Source organism: Phacochoerus africanus, chromosome 6 (genome assembly GCF_016906955.1).
Source record: "Phacochoerus africanus isolate WHEZ1 chromosome 6, ROS_Pafr_v1, whole genome shotgun sequence".
In the NCBI taxonomy this organism is placed as follows: Eukaryota; Metazoa; Chordata; class Mammalia; order Artiodactyla; family Suidae; genus Phacochoerus; species Phacochoerus africanus.
This window is the reverse complement of record NC_062549.1, coordinates 115627135-115649934: the sequence shown is the minus strand read 5'-3', so window position 1 is coordinate 115649934 and position 22800 is coordinate 115627135. Positions and strand designations below refer to the sequence as shown.

The window sequence follows — 22800 nt, the reverse complement described above, 5'->3', positions numbered from 1 at the left end:
CAGATGAAAGTGTTTAGATTTTTCTTGGAAAGTAAGCATTATAAGGTTATTAAAATTAACCGAATCTAATCATTTTACTTAATACAGCTTAAAAGTATATACATACTCGTGCTAAGCCAAAGAGACCACAGTGTCAAGAAGTACATTTAGAATCATTAAAGAAAGGTCAGATTCATTGTAGTTTATTATTTTATATTTTATTTTATTGTAATTCCCATTTATGCTTGAGAATTTTAATAACCAAAATATATCATTAATTAGCCAGCCTGCTTTCAGCAGCATTTAATCATGCTGCCTTCTGCAGTTAATGTACCTCAAACTAGAAGTCACTGGGATAAATGAAAGAGCAAAGGTCCAGGTGTAAAAAATGGTTGTAAAAGAAAAGGTAAATATAAGCTTTTTACCTCTTCCTCCAGATCCTGAAGCTAGGAGGCAGTCAACAAAAACTTCACAAATGACTGAGAGTAGGAAGACAAACTTAAAGAATAGATTAAAAACTGTACTCCTACATTAGGAAGTACTTAATAATTTAGAAAAGATTGCTTTCATATGAAGGAAACCTTAATTTTTAAATATTAGCAATTTGCTCGATCTGCTAGACCAAAACAAGATTCTAAAGAAGGAAAAAGAAAGTGCTAAAAGTTAATAAAGGTAAGTGTGGACATAATATAATTAAAGGACATGACCTTATTTAGATGAAATTAAGGATGGATAAAAGCTTAATAGAGTATTCATGAATCTCCCAATTCTTAAATTTTAATGTGTATTATAATCATAGAGGATTTGATAATATACAGATTACTGGGCTTCCCCTCACCCCCATTCAGAGTTTGTGATTTAGTAGGTCTGCAGGGGACATTAGGCCTTGGATAGCCAGTCCTCCCCAGTTTTCCTGTAATTAGAGGTTTTCCAGGACATTGGCCCTTAATGCTCACTCTAAAAAAGTGCTGAGTCAGGACAAGTTGGTTACCCTTGAAGGGACCTAAGAATTTGCATTCCTAATTACTAATTGTACACTTCTTAAAAATATATGCATATTTTTTGGGAATGAAGTCGTCTTCAAATAAGTAATTTTAATCCATATCTAGTATAATGATTAAAAACGGTAGAATTAAGCATTAAACATAAAAGTTTATGTCATACTGTTAAAGATACATGGAAAATATATTCCTTTTGTTTTTTATTTTATTTTAAATCTCTGCCCTAGTATACTGAAATGACATGAAATAAATGGGCCAGAATTACTGATGAAAAAAAATTATATAAGGAAAATTTTCTTTAGTGTTCCTTTTGGGAGATACCTTGAATATTTGGATATATTTGTTGTAAAGTATCTATACGGTGTAGTCAGAGCTTACAAATACCTTAGAAGAACAGATGAAAACAATTTTCAGTGTGTTTTTAAAAAATCATTTATTTGTAAACCTAACATCAAAAATAGAAAAAAATTAAACTGCATTCTGCTGTTCTTCTTTAGAAGCATTCCTGCGTAAATACTGCTGTAATACTGTCATACAAAGTGTATCCTTTCTTGTTGTATCCTTTTTGGGGCAGTGTTTTTTGATTTTTCCAGAAATGTTTTGTTTTTCCTCCACCCATTAATTCACCTTAAGCAATAATCTTTTACAGTGCATTGAAATGAAGTATTTCTAAAATTATCTGTTAATTAAACAAATCTTTTAAATGGTTTTTAGATTTGTTGTTGAATTTTCTATGCTGTGTTTTAGGTTATGTAATTTTTCCAGGGAAAGTTAGTGAATCAGGTCAACTTATTTACTTGGAGAATGTATACATTTACTTTAATACAGATTTTAGTCTTGTTTCTTTAATCCATGTATTTTCTAAGCCTAAAATTCAGTAACATAATGCTTTCTGTTTCATGATGTATCTGGTTTTAGGTGTGCTATATAATGTGTTGTAAAATTCGGGGAAAGGTTTTTTTGTTATTTTTTCCTTTTAAAAAGTACGTACGTTGAAAAGTGAAGTAACTGGATTTCAGTGTAAATTCCAAGTAAGAGTAGCAGACCTTACATCTGAGGTTTTATTATTGAAATCTTTGAGATAGCAAGTAGAAGTATCTTTTTTCCTCTTTCTTTTTCTCAACTAAACAAAAGGAGTAAGAGTAACAGAGAGGAGAAGACATAACATTAATTCAGGGTAGCACATTAAGTGGAAAGAAACAAATCTGGTAGGTATGTAAGTGCAGGGGTTTACAGACTATTTGATAATAAGAACCACACAAAATAGTGTGGTTCTCAGTCTTGGCTACATATTGGAATGATCTGTGGAAGTTTTTAAAAAATACTGATTATATAAAATGACGTAGTAAACTAAAAAATATACTTATGCCTGTGTTTCTTCCTCAGAGTTTTGATTTAATTGGTCTAGATTTCAACATAGATATTAGGGTTTTTAAATCTCAAAATTTTGATTCTAATATGCAGTCAAGGTTGAGAACCTCTGAGCAAGTTTCCTGGACTCTATCCTAGAACTGATAAATCAGAGTATCTGGGATTAGGACCAAGAATCTGATTTGAAAGGGCCCTTAGTAGTTCTAAGGACTGATTAGTTAGATTAAAATGGTTAGGTGGATTCAAGAATACCAACCTGGCCATCTAAATTTTTATCAGTAGGAAAATAAAGCATTTGAGCCTCTACACCTCTTTCTTGCAAATCCTATTAGTAGTACCATGAAAACAATGCAAAATTCTGTTAGTATCACCCTAAGAGTATAAAAAGTTATAGATATTGAAATTGCTGTTGCTTTTTCCTATAGACTCAAGTAAAATATTATATTTTTTATAGGTCAGTTTCTGTATAAACTGTTTAAACAAAATTTTGTACTGACATGATTCACTAATTTTCTGAATATAAATGTTTTAGCTTTTAGTTATTTTAAAACTATTGAACTGTTTTATAATCATTACTTTTAATTAATTTTTATGGTGTTTTAGGTTCCTTTTGAATTCCATATCTTTCAAGTACTTTCCAGCTTTGGAGAGATGAAATTGACTACCTGGACGATGGAACTGTGCGTAACAGCTTTTAAAGTGTATTTAAAAATTAAATTTATATTCATTTAAATCAGGCTATTAGAGATATATCACATGTATTTTAATCATCTTCCTCACATAAAATAAATTATTTTCTTTCCAATAAAATAATGTTCTTAATTTTTCTTCGTTTTATGCATTAATGAAAGCATAACTTGATAATTACATAGTCTTTTTACTAAGATAATTTTACAGTACTAAATATAAGTTTTCCTTTATGATTACACATATTACCGTTTTTTCATTCTTACCTGCATGTCAATGCACATATTTAACACACTTTTTTAAGGGTAATTTTATTTCTTATATCTTGTAATTATTTTAGGAGTGATTTTGTTTGGCTGTGAGTTTTAATGATTTTTTGTTTTTTGTTAAATTTGATTTTTTTAATAGTGTGGGATTTTTCTGCAGGTTAGGAAGTTTATATTCTTGCCTACTTAGTCTTCCATTTTTTATGTATCAGATCAGAATGTCACTTAGTGGTGTAACTGTTTCCCATGTAAAATTTTTCTGTTTCCTTAGCAAAATTAGCTGTATTTAAATAGCAAAACTTGGTGTGTTTCATTTAATTTGTTCTGATACTCCCTTGTGAGTATATCATAATAACAGTTTTCACCTTAGAGTCACTTAGGTCTTTGCTAGAATAATGTTATGAAACAGAGTTTCTCTTTTTACTCATAGCTTTGTTCAAATAAGGTGAATGAAAAATTTAAAGATAGGAATTAGAGGAACCTTGGGACATGCTAATGTTTGGATAGCAAAGAGATAAGAAAACATTAAAGAATGACAAGAAATAGAGCCAAGATAAAGAATGTCAGCTAGGAAGGGGTTATTTGTTATGTCAGATCTGTGGATGAAGCAAAAAAGAAGAGTTCTGAAGGGAACAATTAAGGAGTTTTGCTCTCCAGGGAAATAGTGAAATGACCTATTAATATTAGAGGGGTATAGTATCAAGAAGGCTTTTGTTGTTGTTTTATAAAGATTGAAGAAATAACAGGTTTTTATGTTAATAGGACTAATCTAGTAGAGAAAAAAACAGAAACAGTGATTCAGGAAGGAGAGCAATATTGCTAGAGCCATAGACATTGTGTACAAATAGAAGGATTAGTTTTAAAGATGGCTCTGTACACAGCTCATTTAATAGAGTGGAAAGAAGGGCAGATAATGTAGGTCTAGATATTTTTAGTTTGGTATGGATGTATAGTAGGTACTTACAAAAGTTTTGTTATATTTTCTCAGTGAAATAGGAAGCAAGGTCACAAAGTAAGAAGATATGTTGGGAAGAAATGTGTTGGATTGATGAAAGAAAAAAATATGTATTTAGGAAAATGAGAGAATGAACAGATTCTTAGAAGGACTGCTAAATAGTACTTAAAGTGTCTGCTTGAGGTCCATGGTTAAGTTAAGTGAGACCAGTCAACGTGTTTTTATCTCTTTCCTCAGTTATATTTAACCTTGGTGCTATCTTTTAATAGACACAGGGAGTCTAATTTAACTGAAGTTGGAATTTTCCCAGATGAATACAACAAAGAGGGAGAAGGGGAAAGATGTTGATGTAATCAAGGAAACAATTATAAGGGAGAGACATGGAAAGTAATCCTTTTAAGAGCAAAGTGAGAAAATGCTGGTGGTACAGGTAGATAAATGAAATCCATTGAAATTGCAGTGTGGTGTGGTTGAAGATTGTATTGTAGTTAATTACTAGAGGTAGAAACTAGAAATCTGGGAGGTTGAAATAAGAGTAAGGAACTGAAAATGACAATATTAGAGTACAGTAATTAGTGACTAAGTTTTAGGATGTGAACATGGTAGTTGAATGAAAGCAGGGTCATGGAAAGATGAATTCAAGAAATTGAGAAACCGGTGTTGAAAGGATCATCTAAGTGGATTTTGAAATTATCAAGAATTATAAAAGGCATATTGAGCCAAAAGCAAAATAAAATTACTTAGAGCACTTAAATCTGTCAGGTATACAAAAAAATATTTTTAAAAATCAACTTAAAGCTTAGCTGTCCCCTGCCACAGTGACAGGAAATCAGCCTAAATAGTCTACTGAGAAATAGTGTGTTAACTGTGGTTTTACAGGTGTAAGTTCTAAATTCAAAGCTTGTATCTATAGCTTAATTGCTTTATGGCTTTGGGCAAGTTCTGTACCTTTTTTAAATCAATTTTCATGAGGATAATAAAGTTCTTACCTTAGGGTTGTTGTAAAGATGATTAGATTAATATATAATACTTAAAACAAGCCTGGTTTTATATATATACACATATATATAAAGTTTTCAATAAAATTTCAAGTTTTCAATAAACGTTAGCTCTCTTGGTGGTTGTGGTGGTTCCTCAGCTCACTCTAATTGTGAAGGTAATATAAAAAATTCTGAGGTCTTAGGTAAAACTATTTTTTTCCACTTTGATTATCACTGAGATGCCCAGAATGCTTCTATGCCACACTTAGGGAGCACAAGACTATTTGACAAGTTTAGGATCTTTGGTGTCTAGGAATTAACCTTTTTATGGATAATGTTCTGTCCCGATGATTACTTCATAAGCTGAGCATGTGACCCAAGTAAGTATAATTGGAAAGATTTCTAGGGCTTGTACGGAAACAGCAGTGCCCTCCTCCCTCCCTCATAGAGTTCTGGATGAGGCTGCTAACCATTATCTTGATGATAGCTTATTATCCATGAGTTTTTTAAAAAAGTCATCGTGGAGATGGAGAAGTACTTATAATTTGATCCCATAGCAAAAGCCCTAATAGCTAGTCTGTCATTAAATTTTTCAGTTACTATTTAAACAATAAATATGTTTTTCTTTTTCTTTTGTTGGAGGGATTTGACACGCTGGCCAGGTGTAGATCACATGTGTCACCTCTGAGGGGAGAAGTTTCATATAAACCACTTGAAATGACAGTTAGGAATGGGCTTGTTCTTTGAAGGAAAAGCATAGCATTGTGAAATCAAAAGAGAAACTTAGGTATTAGGCAGCCAAAAGCAAATGTTTTACTACAGTATACAATAAATAAAACTCTTACTGCCATGTGGTTGTTATCCATTTATTCTTTTCATAAGGGCTGGGACCAGTGTAAAGAGAAGGAATCTCCTAGGGTGTGGACTTTAAGGAGGCATAAACTCTCAGAGTAATCCAAGAGCTCTTTCTCTCAGTCTAGTCTTGGTGCTGCCTCCTACTATATTAATAACATAAACAGAGTCAGCATAATCCTGTTTAAGTAAATCACCAAACAAAAGCAGTACCATTCAAGTAGCTATTTTAGATGATTTGAAAAATATTTATTATGCAAATGACACTCCTTCAAAATCAATGTCAAGAGAGATTAAGTCTTCTAAAGGAAGTAAGGGAAAGGAATTACTACCTATTAAGTACATAAAATTCAAAAAGCGTTGCATTAATTGTTTAGATATAGTAATTATTTGACATTTGCCAACCTATAAGAACACTTCCTTTAGTGAGGAATGGAGACGTTTCCTGCTGAACTTCAACTGTATATTAGTAGATATTGTAAAGTTTAGTTTCCTTTACTAATATTTAAGTTATTTCCATAAATTTAACCTTGATGAAATGGGCCAACTTCTTGAAAGTGACAAGTAAAACTTACTTGAGAAGTAGGTAATCTCAACAATTCTATATCTGATAAGTTTACTTTGTGGTTAAAAAATCTTCCTGAAGCCCTGGATAACTTCACTGATGAATTCTACCAAACATTAAATGAAGGAACCAACAATTCTATACAACAGAACACTTCTGAATTCATTTTAAGAGGCCTGATTTATCTTGATAGTAAATAAGACAAGGGACAAGAAAAGTACATATCACTGTATCTTATTAGTGTATATGCAGAAATCCTCAACAATATATGAGCAAGTTGAATCGAGCAATATATAAAAAGGATTATAAATCATGGCCAAATGAAGTTTATCCTGCAAAATGCAGGCTGTTGAACCTTTGAAAATGAATAAATGTTATTTATCAACAGACTAAAGAAGGAAAAGCATATGATTTTCTTAATGTAAAAAGTATTTGACAAAATTAAACATCCATTCTTAATAGCTCAGCAAGCTAGCACTAGAAAAGGGCGTCCTTAAGTTAAAAGTGTCTACAAAACCTCTTGGTGTCTTAATACTTCATGATTAAAGGCTAAATGTTTTCCTCCTAAGAAAAGGAGAAATTAGGCAAGGAAGTAGACACTCACTATTAATATTCAACTTCTCGCTGACAGCCATTGCATAAAACGAAAAAGAAGATCTTTGTAAATTGGAAATTATGAAGTAAAATTATTCCTTGACAGAGATGACATGTTTATGTTGAAAATTCCAAAGGATTAAAACATTCCTACAACTGATTGTAAGATTAAAATAAATACATAGAATTCAATTGTCTTATCTGTGCACTAGCAATGAGCAACTAGACATTGAAATTTTTGTGTACATTTGCAGTAGTATCAAAGCAGAAATAATAGTCTACCAAAATATGTACTACACCTGTATGCTGCAAACCTTCCACCAAATTTTGATAATAAAAAGTGAGGAAGGCTTAAGTAAAGGGAGAGAGGTACTGTATACATGGTTCAAAAGACAATTATTATGCCATCTCTTCCCAAATAGACTGATTTCAAATAAAAAAATTCTAGCAGGATATTTTGTTGATATTATCAAGTTGACTTTCAAGTTTCTTTGGAAAAGCAACAGAGCTAGAATAGCTGACACAATATCAAGACAAAATTATATGACTTAGACTACAGAATTATAAGTCTTACTATAAAGTTATAATAAATAGTGTCATATTTGGCAGAGAATAGACACATAAATCAATGGAACAAGAAAGTCTAGAAATAGACCCACACAAGTATGGTAAATTAATAAGCCAACTCAGTGGAAAAAGGATAGTCATTTGAATATGAGATGTATTTCCCCCCCCCCAAAGAAACGGTATCAATACATTTCTGTCACACAAAGATATTTTCAAAATAAATTTTAGGCCCAAATATAAAATCTAAAACTATGAAAATTATAAGAAAAAAATGTCTGTGGGACCTAGATGCTTATATATAACTTATGCTTATGTAAGTTCTTATATATATATAACATCAAAAGATTGATCCATTTATATATAAAAAAAGATAAATTGGTCTTCAAATAAAAATCTTGTTCAGAAGACACTGCTAGAAAAGAAGAGGCAAGCCATAGAATGGGAGAAATCTTTGTAAAGCATATATTTGACAAAGGAGAGTAACCAGAATATATAAGGAACTTATATCTCAGTAACAACAACTACAAAAAAAGCCAAAAATGGACAGTAAATATCAAGGCACTTCAAAGGTTTATGATGGCAAATAAGCAGATGGACATCATCAACCATTAGGAAAATATACAGCCAGAATAAGATGGCACCACATACGTATTAGAATGGCTTAAAATAAATTCTGATAGCACCAAGAGTTGTCCAGCTAAGCTCCCATACATTGCTAGTGAAAGTACAAAATGATATATCTGCTGTGCAAAACAATTTTGGAAAGTTTGTTAAAAGGTTAAACATGCACTTAACAAGTGACCTACCCATCACACTTCTAAGTGTCCAAGAAGAACAAAAAAATTACGTTCACTCTAAAACTCTACATGAGAGAATTTTGGAAAGGTGGCAGAGTAGGAAGTCTCAGGAATCAATCTCCCCACAGAAACAACTGCACTGGCAGTACCAGTCTGATGTCACTGTTTTGGAACTCATGGGTCTAGTAAAGGCTTGCAACTTCCAGGGAAAGTCTTGGACAATAAAATTGTAGTTAATTTAGGTCAATTTCAGCTCTTAGCATAGCAGCAACTACCGATCCATCAAACTCGGCCATGTGGCAAGCAGCCATGTATGTATCCTGGAGCACCTTTCACACAGCTGGTTAGAGTCAGGGTAGGCAAAAAGGACCCTGAGCTCTAAATATTGGGAATCTATGTTCTAATCATTAATTACTGCTTTCTATCACAAAGGTTCAAAGAGGTTGGCAGCCGTGGTTGTACATCCTCCCATTTTTGTAAGACATGCCTCTAAACTGATGAATGGACTTCCAGGTGAATAATAAGGCAGACACCCTATTTTTCTTCCCTTTTTTATTTTTCTCTTTTTCCCCTTTTGGGAGCCAGGCATGGTTAAAGAATAGGACATTCAGAAACAACTGCTCTTATGGGGAAAATTAGACATTGACTACTAACTTCAGAAAAAGACACAAAAATCTGAGAGCTAAGATATTATACTTTAGTGATCCTTGGTGCAGAAACAGCATAAAACAATTTTTTTAAAAGCAATAAAAATACTAGTACTTAAAAAAAAAAAGCCAGCAAACCATGTGGAAGAGGGAGAATCTGAATTTCAGAGTTATCATAACATTAAATTCAAATGTCCAGTTTTCAACAAACAAAATCTCAATTTCCTCAAGGCATACAGAGGAACAAGAAAGTGTGGGTGATTTCAAAGATAAATAAGAAAATAAAAATGAACTGAAACTATCCCTGAAGAACTAATGACAGATATACTATACAGAAACTTTAAAATAACTGTTCTTAAGATGCTCAGGGAACTAATAGAAAATGTGGAGAAATGTGGTGGAAGGAGGAAGTAAAAGCAAAACAATGTGCGAATAAAATGGAAATATCTATAAATATCTAAAACCAAAGAATTCCTGGAGCTGCAAAGTACAGTAACTGAAATGAAAAATTCACTAGAGGTTTTCCCAGGAAGATGTGATTATGTAGAATGAAAAATCAGCAAACTTTCAACAATGGAAATCATGAAGTCCGAGGAACAGACAAAAAGATTGAAGAAAAGTGAACACAGTTTAAAGTCCTGTGGGAAACTGTCAAGCAGACCAACATACACATTGTGGGAGTCCAAGGAGAAAGAGGAAAAGACAGCTAATATTTGAAGAAATAATGGCTGAAAACTTCCTGAATCTGATAAAAGTTATAACTATTAATATATAAGAAGTTCAACAAATTCCAAGTAAGATGGACTCAAAATACCCACATCCAAACATAATAAAACAGGAGTTCCCTTGTGCACCAGCAGGTTAAGGATCCAGAGCTGTACTGCTGTAGCTCAGGTTGCTGCTGTGGGGTGGTTTGATCCCTAGCCTGGGAACTTTATGATGGGTCCATCCAAAAAGGAAAAATAAAACATAATAAAACTTAAGAAAAATAAAGGTGAATTGTCACAGACAAAGGATTCTCAATAAGATTATCAGCAGATACCTCCAGAACCTGGCAAAACCATTTTTCAAAAGTAAGGACGTTTCTTAAAGTTCAAAGAATTTGTTACCACTACACCTGCCCTGCAGGAAATGCTAAAGGCATTTTTGAGGTGTAAAATGAAAAAACATGGCAGTAACTCAAAGCCATGTGGAGAAATACAGATTTCAATAAAGGGAAATATATGAACAGTTATAAAAGTTAGTATTGTAACAGTGGTTTGTTACTATACTTGTTTGCATGATTTAACAGACTAATACATTGGAAAGACAATTGTGAGTCTATAAGCTGATATTGTAACTGTGGTTTGTAATTCCATATGTTATTTTCTACATAATTTAAGGGGTTAATGCTTTAAAAATATTTATTTAGGGGCACACAGTGTATAAAGGTATATTTGGGGAACCTCAACAAACGAAATGACTGGAGACAGAGCTGTAAAGCAATTTTGTATGTTTTGAAATTAAGCTAGTATAAATTCTAAGGTTATAATTATAAGATGTTGAATGTGAACTCCATGTAAGCACAAGGAGAAGAGCTATAGAATATACACAAAAGGAAATGAGAAAGTAATTTAAACATTTGAGTACAAAAAATTAAATATGGAGGAAAACAGTAATGGATGGAATGAGGGACCCCCCCCAAAAAAAGATGGAAGGCATATAGATAACAAGCAAAATGACAGAAGTCCCTCCTTTTCAGTAATTAAGTATAAAGTCTCCAGTCAAAGCAAAACATCAAGATTGGGTGAATGGATTCAAGTACATGATCTAACTATGTGCTATCTACAAAAGAGTCACTTTAGATTCAAAGATAAAATAGATTGAAAATGAAACTGTCAGAAAAGATATTTGATGTAAATAGAAACCAAAAGATCAGGTGTGGTTATACTAATATCAAAAAACTACACTTTAGGTCAAAAGAAAGTTACAAGAGATTAAAAAACAAAAGTTTCAATAGAGCAAAATGATACAACAATTATAAACATTTATACACTGAATGACCATCAAAATATATGAACAAAAACTTATAATGTTGAAGGGAGAAATAAATAGATAACTACAAAAATAGTTGGAGACTTCAGAACTGTAATTATGATAGTGGATAGTGTAATCAAATAATTGAGGAAATGTAGTACTTAACACAATAACCAATTTGATCTAGCAGACATATACAGAATGCTCCAGCCAATAACAGCATACATATTCATCTCAAGAGCACATGGAGTATTTTCCAAAAAAGACCATAGATGTCAGGCCACAAATTGTTTCAAGAGATTTCTGATTAATTGATTAATCTGTCTATTTAGGCCACACTCATGACAACATCTGGAAATTTCCAGGCCAGGGACTGACCACACCATGGCAATGACCTGAGCCATAGCAGTGGCACCTTGAGTCCTTAACTGCTGAACCACCAGAGAATTCCTCAGTAGATTTTGTTAAAGGGATATACAAAGTGGCTTCTCTAACCACAATGGGATTAAATTAGAAATCAATAAAAAGGAAAACTGGAAAATTAACTCTATTGTTGCAATTAAACAACACACTGTTGAACAACAATTGGTTCAAAGAAGAAACCACATGGGAAATTAGAAAATACTTAGAAACAAACAAACAAACAACAACCACAACAACAAAACAAAACTACAGATGCATTGTAAATGGTGCTAAGGGGAGAATTTATAATCACTAACATTGAAAAACAGGTTTTAAATCAACAGCTAGCTTTACAGCTTAAAGAACTAGAAAAAGAGCAAACTAAACACAGAGCTAGGAGAGGAAGGGCATATTAAAGATTAGAGGTAAATGAAATAGGGAATTAAATCATGGGGAAAACAATAAAACCGGAAGTTGATTGCTCAAAAAAGACCAACAAAATTGACAAGTCTATAGCTCCATGGACTAAGAAAAAAGGACAAGTTACTAAAGTGAGAAATGAAAATGGGGATATTCTACAGTGATAAAAAGTACTGTTAACAATTTTCCACGAACAAATTGGATAGCTGGATGAAATGGACAAGTTCCTAGAAATACAAACCTACTAAGGGTAAATTACAAAGAGACAGAAATTCTGGATTGAATACTGGAGAGATTGAATCAGTGATCAGAAATCTCCCAACAAAGACAAGCCCTGAGGCCAGTGGCTTCACTCTTGATTTCTAGAAAATATTTAAGGAAGAATTAACATAAATTCTTATATTTTCACAGAAATTGAAGAGGAAGAAAAACTTCCTGATTGATTCTATGAGGCCAACATTACTCTGATATCAAAGCCAAAGACACTGCAAGAAAAATGCAGACCAATATCCCTTATGAACACAAATGCAGAACTCAATAAAACACTAGCAAACAAAATTCAGCAACGTATTAAAATGATCATATATCATGACCATGAGAGATCTATTACCGGAATGCAAGGATGGTTCAGCATATGAAAATCATGAAGTTCCCACTGTGGCTCAGTGGTTACGAACCCGACTAGTAAACATGAGGAGGTGGGTTCAATCCCTGGCCTTGCTCAGTGTGTTAAGGATACAGCATTGCTGAGCTGTGGTGTAGGTCACAGAAGCAGCTTGGATCCCATGTTGCTCTGGCTGTGGCCAGCAGCCACAGCTCCCATTCAAACTCCTGGCCTGGAAATTTCCATAGGCCACAGGTGCAGCCCTAAAAAGGCCAAAAAAAATAAATAAATAAAAATAATTAAAAAAAAAAAAAAAACCTAACAACATGAAGGACAAAAACCATAAGTTCATTTTAATACAGAAAAGCATTTGACAAAATAAAATCCTTTCATAATAGAAACATACAACAAGCTAGAAACAGATGGAAACTACCTCAATACAATAAAATTCATATAAGAAAAACCCACAGTGAACATCATGGTCTATACTGAAAGACAAAGCATTTCCCTCTACTGTTAGAAACAAGTCAAGGATGCCCACTTTTTCTACTTTTGTTCAACATAGTGCTGAAAGTTCTAGCCAGAACAATCAGGCAAGAAAAATAAATAAAAAACATTCAAATAGAAAAGGAAGAAGAAAAATTAGTCTCTGTTCCTAGATGACAATGATTTTTTTCAGTTTTATTGGTATAATGGACAAAAATCAAATATAAAGTGTACAACACAGTCGTTTTATGTATACATATGTTAAGGGGAAATTCCTTTAATAATATATATATATATTAAATTCTTTTATATATTTAGAAATTATAAATTTTAAATTTTTTAATATATATATACACACAGTATTAATTTTCCTTTAACATATCCATCATATCACATATTTCCTTTTTTCTGTGCTTGAGGACATTTAAGTACTACTATCTTAAAATTTAAATTATGCCATACATTGTTATGAGCTATAGCCATCATGTTATACATTCGATTCTCAGACCTTATTTATTTTATAACTGAAAGTTTTTATCCCTTTACTAACCTTTTTCTATTTCCCCCCACCACCTAGTCCCTGGCAACCACTTTTCTGTTCTCTGAATATGAGCTCCATTTATTTTTTTTTTAAAAAGATTCCACATGTAAATAATACAATGAAACCATGAGTATTTGGTCTTTTTCTCTTTGGTTTATTCCATCCCCCCCAATATCCCAAATGGAATATTGTGTGTGTGTGTTTATGTGTGTATACACACATCCACATATATTACATTTTCTTGGTTCATTGATCTGTTGATGACCCTTTAGTTTCTTTCCATACCTTGGCTGTTGTGAATAATACTACAACGAATCTGAGAGTACAGTTACCTCTTTTAGATAACGATTTTGTTTTATTTTGAATATATACCCAGAAGTTGGATTAGTGGACCAAATGGTAGATCTGTTTTAATTTTCTGAGGGTCTTCCATACTGTTCTTCATAGTGACTACCACTTTTCCACCTGACAGTGCTCAAGCATTCTCTTCACACTTGCTGGCATTTATCTCTTGTCTTTCTGATGATAGCCATTCTAATAGGTGTGAGGTGATCTAATTGTAGTTTTGATTTGCACTTTTCTGATGATTAGTGATGTTGAACAGCTTTTCTTGTATCTGTTGCCCATTTGTATGTCTTCATTGGAAAAATGTATATTCACATACTTTTTTTTTTTTTGGCCACCCCACGGTGTCCTTTGCCTGTTTTTAGTTTTATTTGAGCTTTTTTTTCTTTTGAATTGTAGCTATGATCTTATTTACAAAGTTACCTAAAGATTTCACACACACAACTATTTGAGGTCATAAATTTTAGCAAAGTAACAAGATACAAAATCAATATACAAAAATCTTTTGCCTTCTGTATGCTAATAATGAACATCTGAAAAGGAAATTATGAAAACAATTTCATTTACAATAGCGTGGAAAAGAGTAAAATACTTAGGAATTAACTAAGGAGATAGAGACCTGTACAATGAAAACTGCAAAACTTTGCTGAAAGAAATTAATGAAGACATAAGTAAATGGAAACATCCCATATTCATGGATTGGAAGACATAATGATATTAAAATGTCAAAACTGTGGAACGTAATCTACAGATTCAGTGCAGCCCCTATCAAAACCCCAATGACTTTTTTGAGAAATGGAAAAATCCATCCTAAAAGTCATATAGAATCCTAAGGGAGCTCAAACAGTCCTAGCAATCTTTCAAAAGAAGAACAAAACTGGAGTACGCACACTTCCTGATTTCAATCCTACTACAAACCTACAATAATCAAGACAGTATGTCATAAAAACATAAAGTCATAAAAAGACATATAAACCAGTGAAATAGAATAGAGAGCCCAGAAATAAACCCCTACATATGTGGTCAAATAGTTTTTGATGAGATTTATTGAGGTAAAATGGAAAAGACCATTCAATGGGGAAAGATTCTTTTTTAATAAGTGTTGCTGGAAAAACTGGATAACTGTGTAATAATGAATTTTGACACCTAACACTCAATTTAAAAATTATCTCAAAATGGATGAAAGACCTAAATTTTAGAACTAAAACAATAAAATCTTAGAAGAAAATATAAGACAAAATCTTCACAGCATTTTATTTGGCAATGACTTCTTGGATGATGACACCAGAAGCACAGTTAACACAACTAAAAATAGACAAATTGGACTTTTAGAAAATACTTTATATTTCTACATCAAGAGATACTATCATTAGAGAAGAAAATTCAATGGGAATGGGAGAAAATATTTGCAAGTCATATATCTGAAAAAGAATATCCAAAGTACATAGAGAACTACTAGAACTCAACAACAAAACAACCCATTTGAAAAATGGACAAATAATTTTATTTTTTTTAGAATTTTTTTGTTTGTTTTTTTGTTTTTGTTTTTGTTTTTTGCCATTTCTTGGGCTGCTCCCGTGGCATATGGAGGTTACCAGGCTAGGGGTCAAATTGGAGCTGTAACCACCGGCCTACACCACAGCCACAGCAACACGGGATCCGAGCCCCGTCTGCTACTCAAACCACAGCTCACAGCAATGCCAGATCCTCAACCCCCTGAGCAAGGCCAGGGATCGAACCCACAACCTCATGGTTCCTAGTCGGATTCGTTAACCACTGAGCCACGACGGGAACTCTGACAAAGAATTTAAATAGCCTTTTTTCCATAGAAGATAGATTATAAGCACATGAAGTGATGCTATTGATATTGATCACTAATCATAAGGAAAATGCAAATCTAAACTATAATACGATACAACATAACTCATTAGGATGGCTACTATCTAAAAACCCTAGAAGGGGTTTCCCACTGTGATGCAATAGGTTTAGGATCTGGCATTGTCTCTGCAATGGTTCAGTTCAATGCTGAGGCACAGGTTCAATCCCTGGCTTAGTGCAGTGGGTTAAGGATCTGGCATCGCTGCACCCGTGGCATGGGTTGTGTTGCAGTTTTGGCTCAGGTTTGATCCCTGGCCCAGGAACTTCCATATGCCATGGGTGCAGCTGGGGAGGGAAAAAAAAAAAAAAAAAAAAACAGAAAACAGCAGGTGTTGGTAAGGTTGTAGAGAGACTGAAGCCTGTGAACTGTTGGTGGAGATCTAAAATGGTATAGCTGCTCTGGAAAATAATATGAAAAGAATTTAAAATAACCATATGATCCAGCAGTTCCACTCATGGGTGTATACACAAAAGAAGTGGAAGCAGGATCTCAAAGTGATACTTCACCCACGTTTGTAGCAGCAATATGCTCAATAGCCGAAAGATAGAAGTAGTACATGTGTCCATTGTTAGATGAATGGATAAGCAACATGTAGTATATACATACAATGGAATATTATTTGGCCTTTAAAAGAAAGGAAATTCTGCAATATACTACAACAGAGATAAACTTTGTGGGTAAACATTATGCTAAATGAAATACGTTAGTCACAAAAAGACCAATACAATATAATTTCATTTATATGAGTTACTTGGAGTAGTCAAAATTATAGGGACATAAAATAGAGCAATGGTTGCCAGGAGCTGAGGTCAGGGAAGAATAGGGAGTTTAATTGGTGCAGAATTTCAATTTAACAAGATGAAAAGAGCTACTGAGATCAGTGGTGGTAATATTGGTACAATATTATGAATATATTTAGTATCACTGAACTGTATGTTTAAAAAATAAGATGGTAAATTTTGATACATATGTTTACTGCAACACAAAAATTTGGACAAAAAATGTGCATGTGAAGAATTATAATGGCTTTATATATCATCCTCCAAAATGGAAACAACCCAAACGTTCTTCAACTATTGTAGTGCATCTATACAAAATGCTGATAATTGATATCTGGAACAGTATAGATTTATCCTAAATAATTCGTATTCAGTAAAAGAAGCCTGACTCAGTCACATACTATGTGGCTACATTTTTAATGAAATTACTAAAGAAAAGTTACAGCTACCTGATGAATGATTGCCAAGAGGGTAGATTTGATTACAAAGTGAATTTTGGGGTGTGAAGGAAATACTGTATGTTATAGTCTTTTTTAAATTCAAATATTTGGAGCTCGCAGGGGGTGTAACATATGAGGACAGTTTTATTGTTCTGCATGTGTTTATCCAGTATTCCAAACACCAGTTGTTAGAGAGGCTATCCTTTCCCTACCGCGTGTTCTTTGCTCTCTTATGGAATAATAGTTGATTTTATATTTCTGGTATTTACTTCTAGGCTCTCTATTCTGTTCCATTGGTCCAAGCATCTATTTTTGTGCCAGTCTCATACTATTTTTATTAGTATACCTTTATAGTGTAGTTTAAAATCAGGAAATTTGCTATCTCCTACTTTATTCTTTTTCCTCAGGATTGCTTTCACTATTTGGGTTCTTTTATGATTCCATAAAAAAAAATTTAGTATTCTTTTTTCTTTTTTTTAAGGCCACACCCACAGCATGTGGAAGTTCCCAGGCTAACAGTTCAATCGGAGCTGTAGCTGCCAGCCCACGGCACAGCCACAGCAAAGCCAGAACTGAGCCTGTCTGTGACCTACAGCACAGCTCACAGCAATGCAGGATCCTTAACCCACTGAGCAAGGCCAGGGATCGAACACAAAACCTCATGGTTCCTAGTTGGATTCGTTCCCACTGAGTCACAATGGGAACTCCATGATTATTTTTTATTTCTGTAAAGAATGCCATTATATTTCATGGAGATTGTATTGAATCCATCACTGGCTTTGGATAATAAGGATCTTTTAACGATATTAGTTCTTTAGAGCCATAAACACAGGATATATTTCCTTTTGTTTGTGTCTTCTTCTGTTTCTTTCAGAAAAATCGTACAGTTTTTCTTGGGCCTGAAACATCTCATTTGGCACATTATACTAAACATTAGAAATTTAAAATTCTACAAAAATGTTCTTATTAGAGAAATCAAAGAAATATGAGGTGTAAGCAACAGAGTAGTGATGCAAGTATCATTAACTGTGAATAGCTTTTCTGAGGAGAACCATTTTAGGAAAACTGTAATGGGAAGGAGACATAACAGTTATTTCAAGTTCTTATTTTTTTGTTTTGTTTTTGATGCCAAAGATGTCAGAATGTGCTTGCAGATTTTACTTCACACGTTTAAATACACTTCAGATGTGGATCCTTGGTTGATCCTTGGGTAGGAGCTTAGATGATTAGATATCTCCATCTATGCTGGGATGCTAATAAAATTTGCCAAATTTTGTCCGAAAGTGATCCTTTAACACAATTTTAAAACACTTTGTGAAAAACACTTGTTATTTAAAGAACAGTTCAGAGGTAACTGATGAGGCAATGACGAGAAGCTACTTCACACTAACATGTACTTTGCCAAAAGCGCTGAAGATTTTTTAAAAAGAGAGCGAGAGAGCAAGCAAGGAAGAAAGCAAAAGAAAAGAAAATGTGGGAAAAAATTGAAGGTGGAAAACATGGCTGGTTCCTTCTCATCACCATCTGTTCCTCTGGGGGATATGACAATACTCCCGAGATAGAGAAAGTATTACTAGAATTTGGGAAGAGTGGAATGAAAAGACAGAATGTCCAAGTGATGATGAGTGAAAGTGGGAAGAGAACCTGAGTTTGCAGCAGTTTGAATAGCAGCAGAGGTAAAGATAACCATACTTTAATAACACCAGCGTTACAGCAACCAAATGCCTCGAGCTTTTACTGTGTCTATGCACTGTGGTAGTAACAGCTCTGCCTGTGTTAATCCATTTACTCATCACAAGGGCTCTGTGAGGTACACGTTCCATGTTTTAGTTCACAGGTGGATTTAGAGATAGTACTTTGCAGGATCCCACAGCTGATAAGTGGCAGGGTCAGGGTGTACATTAGAGTTTAACTCCTAAGGCCATGTTCTTAAGCGTTACAATTTAACATTTGTAACCATGAGTCAGTGTGAAGTTCAAATGATGCCCCTCTTCTCTAATTCTCACCTCTTTATCACCATCAGTCCAATATCATCCTCCATCTAGTCAGTCTTCTATTCTCTTTCTAATACGCATCTGCATTCAGCTAGTCTTTTGCCTTCCTTGCAATGTTTTTCTTCCTATTTGTTTGTGAACAGCTTTTTGGGGAGGGGGGCGGGGAGGGAGGGAATTAAACTCCTCTCCCTGCTTTGAAGGCACCTTTTTATATGCTGCCTCCTACCTGCCCCATCTATTGACTGCTGGGCTTTGCCCCAAATTGTGATGGTGGATTCCACATCTCTGTGTGTACCTTGTGGACTCCTGAGGGCCCAGCTCTACAGGCCCGATAATTCCACCAAGTGATTTGGCCCACGCATACTAGTTGCTTATGGCTAGCAGCTGTTCTGACTGGCTGGTGTCTGTCCTAAAACAGTTTGTTAAATATTTCGTGTGCCGTTTCTGAAACCATCATTTTCTTGCTGGAAACTGCCAACTCTGTCGTCGTCTTTTTTCTTGTCTAATGCGTTTTGATATGTCAAGCTCAGTATATCCTGTGTTAGCTCCTCCGTTTCCCTAAACCAAGTCTGCCTCTAGATTGCACGGTGAGCATTGTCACTGTTCCTCTCACTAAACTTTAAATTGCAGCGTTGTTTTTGACCCTTCCTTTTCTCTATTCCCCTCCTTCTGTAGAATTAGCTCCGCTACATCTACTGCCTCTCTCCTCTCCGTATCAATTAGTTCTTGCTGAATAACAGTAATTTATGATGTCTCGCGTGTGTGTAAGTTGACTAGGTGGTTCTTCTGCTGGTTTGCCTCTGGAGTAATCATTCAGCCACAGTCAGCTGGAGGATCAGCTCACATGGTTGGGATGGCTTGGGACAATTAGAGCTCCCCATGTGGCCTTGCATCCCAGTTAGCGTCACAGTTACCATCGCAGATTTTCAAGAGATCCAGACCCACTGTGCAGATGCTAGTCAGACGTTTATTGTGTCTTATTTGCTGACATTCTTCTGGACAAAACAAGTTATAAACCAATTCCATAGGCTGTGTAGGAAGAGATTCCACAAACATAGGGATGCTGGCAAGTGTCCTTCATAGGGTGGCACTTCTTGTTACCATTTTACCATAGTCTCCTAGCATTAATTTTTATTGCTGAAACTCTAGTTCAGATTTCCTTTTCCCTTCCTTCCCTCCTTCCCTCCCTCCCTCCTTCCTTTTTCTTTCTTTCTTTCTTTCTTCTTTCTTTCTTTCTTTCTTTCTTTCTTTCTTTCTTTCTTTCTTTCTTTCTTTCTTTCTTTCTTTTTCTTCCTTCCTTCCTTCCTTCCTTCTTTCCCTTTCTTCCCTTTTCTTTCTTCTTTCCTTTTCTTTTTTGGCTGCCCAGAGGCCTATGCAGTTCCTGGGCCAGGACTCATATCCAAGCTGCAGTTGCGAGTTACCCCACAGCTGTGGCAATGCCACATCCTTAACCCACTGTGCCAGGACAGAGATGCTGCTGATCCTATTGAGCCACAGCGAGTCTCCCTAGTTCCCATTTCCATCACTACTCTGTTTTACCCCCGTACAGGTGTTCCTTTTTTCTGTGTCCTTTATCTTCGTCTTTCAATCCATTTGCTCTACTCCAAAAGCTCTAATCATGTTACCTTCCTGCTGAGAAACAAACAAATGGATAGAAGCCTTCTCTAGCTGGACATAGCTTTCAAAAGAAAGCTTTCTTCTCCCTGACTTTGAGAGACCCCCGGTATAGCTTTCCTACTTTAAGCCCTATGGAAAATGATGGGTCCTCCATGTCTAAGTAATGTTCTTCAAAAGTGTATTGATTTCCTGCTGTTATCCTTGCCCAGTGGATGTATTGTTTTCTTAGGTAGAAGCCATATCACCTTATCTCTTTTGGTTAAAATCAAACCCACTCTTCAGGTCACTTTTACCTATTACCATGGATCACCAAGGATTTTCCTGTTAATGAAATGCTAAAGCACTTTCCTCATGTCTCTTGTGAGATAGTGATCATATCCTTCATTTTATTATTGTTATTTGTATTTGCGTGTGGATGCGTCCTTTCTGTGATTTAACATGGGAAAGGTGCTACATCAGGCGTCCAATAGAAATATAATGAAAACCACATAAATGTTTTTTAAAAAAGTTTGTAGCCAGTTTAAAAGAAACACACACACACACACACACATGCAAAGAAAAAACCTGGAAAATTTAATGTTAACAAGAAATTTCACTTCTCACAACGTGTAAACAACATGCAAATTAACCTTTTACATTTTGTCACCCTCACTCTTCAAAAAGTGGAGTATCTTTTATACACAGAGCACATTTCAGTTCAGACTAATGGCATTTTAAGTGTTTAATAGTGAAGTGTTGCTTGTAGCTACCATGTTGGGCAACCCGTCATGAGAATTCTATGAGACTCATTAGTGTAGTATAGAGAAGGTTGACTTGTGGTGGGTTGATTGTGAACTTCTGGCTTTATCACTTAAATGAGCTTGGACAATTCATTCAGTCTCTCTGAGCCCTGGTTTCTTTTTGTATACAAAGATATTTCAAGGGTTAGAATTGACCATATTATATAGTTTCTCACATAGTGCTCATTTATTTAAAAAAAAAAATCCATGCAGGCGTGATATAAGCTGAACCAGTACCTTGCATAATACCTGCAACTTAGAGTCTATTGTGAAAACCATTTATTGGTCAAATGAGCCATCGTACTGTTTGTGTTGCTAGGAACATTAAATATGAAATCTGCTCTTAATAAGGTTTATCCAGAATGCCAGTCATGTAAATCCTTACTTTTTATAACATTAATCCAATATCACTTAATAACATCCCATAGGTTAAAACCTGCCATACAGAGGAGTACTTAACGCTGGCTGGGAATATCAATATAAGTTTCATAAAGGTATATTTTCAACTGCATATGAAAGTAGGAGTAGTTACTAGCTATTGAAGGGTGATGCAAGAAAGAAGAAAAGCCCTGGAAAGTCATGAAAGAATAAAATTGCTTGTCAAATACGCAAAACGTTTATTTTTTGCAGCAGATGGATATTGGGGACTCTGCACTTGTGTTCCGCCCCTCTAACAATTTGAAATATTGAACTCCTAACTCCCCATGGTATGCTATTAGGCTGTGGGGTCTTTGGGAAGGACTTAGGTTAAAGTGACGTCATGAGAGTGGAGGCCCCATGATGGGTTAGTGTGCTTGTACGAAGAGAAGGAAAATCAAGATCTCTGAGCTCTACACTCCGTGAGGATACAAGAAGCTTGCTGTCTGTGAACATGGGATGGGGCTTTCGCAAGACACTGGAGCTGCTGATAGTGTAGTCTTGGGTTTCCCAGCCTCTAGAAATGTGAGAAAGAAATATTTGTGCTAAGCCATCCAGCCTGTATGGCATTCTTGTTACAGCAGCTGGAACTGAATGAGAAAAATAGGACACGGAGTATATGTTCACGACGTGGGCTGGAGGAGGGACCGAAGGAGAGTGTTGGGATTCACAGAGTGGCTCTCGGAACCCCCTCCACAAAGCCAGGTACTTCCTCATTTTCCTCATCTTAGTAAATGGTGTCATCAGATACCTGTTTCTTTAGTTTTTCTCTTTCCCCCAGTCTTCGGCGCTAATCTATCGATAAACCGATTGCTTCTCC

General features: G+C 34.7%; 2 protein-coding genes across 5 annotated transcripts in view; both read left to right on the top strand.

The window, feature by feature from the left end:
- Positions 1-22800, top strand: part of RNPC3 (RNA binding region (RNP1, RRM) containing 3) — a 47564-nt gene that overhangs the window by 23150 nt on the left and 1614 nt on the right. The window contains exons 14-17 of one of the 4 annotated variants that reach the window (XR_007135593.1): positions 580-651; positions 1478-1521; positions 2115-2188; positions 2955-3031. Coding sequence is in view for 1 of the 4 variants with exons in the window: in XM_047785166.1 (XP_047641122.1) it covers positions 580-639 (60 nt within the window). In the remaining 3 variants the exon portion in view is untranslated. Of the gene's footprint in view, positions 1-579; positions 652-1477; positions 1537-2114; positions 2189-2954; positions 3178-22800 lie in introns of those variants that run through there. The other 3 variants (XR_007135594.1, XR_007135595.1, XM_047785166.1) reach the window with 3 other exon arrangements.
- LOC125129921 (pancreatic alpha-amylase) overlaps positions 2975-22800 on the top strand; it is a 50250-nt gene continuing 30424 nt past the window's right edge. The window contains exon 1 of the mRNA XM_047785167.1: positions 2975-3031. The gene's annotated coding sequence lies outside the window, so the exon portion shown is untranslated. The remainder of the gene's footprint in view (positions 3032-22800) is intronic.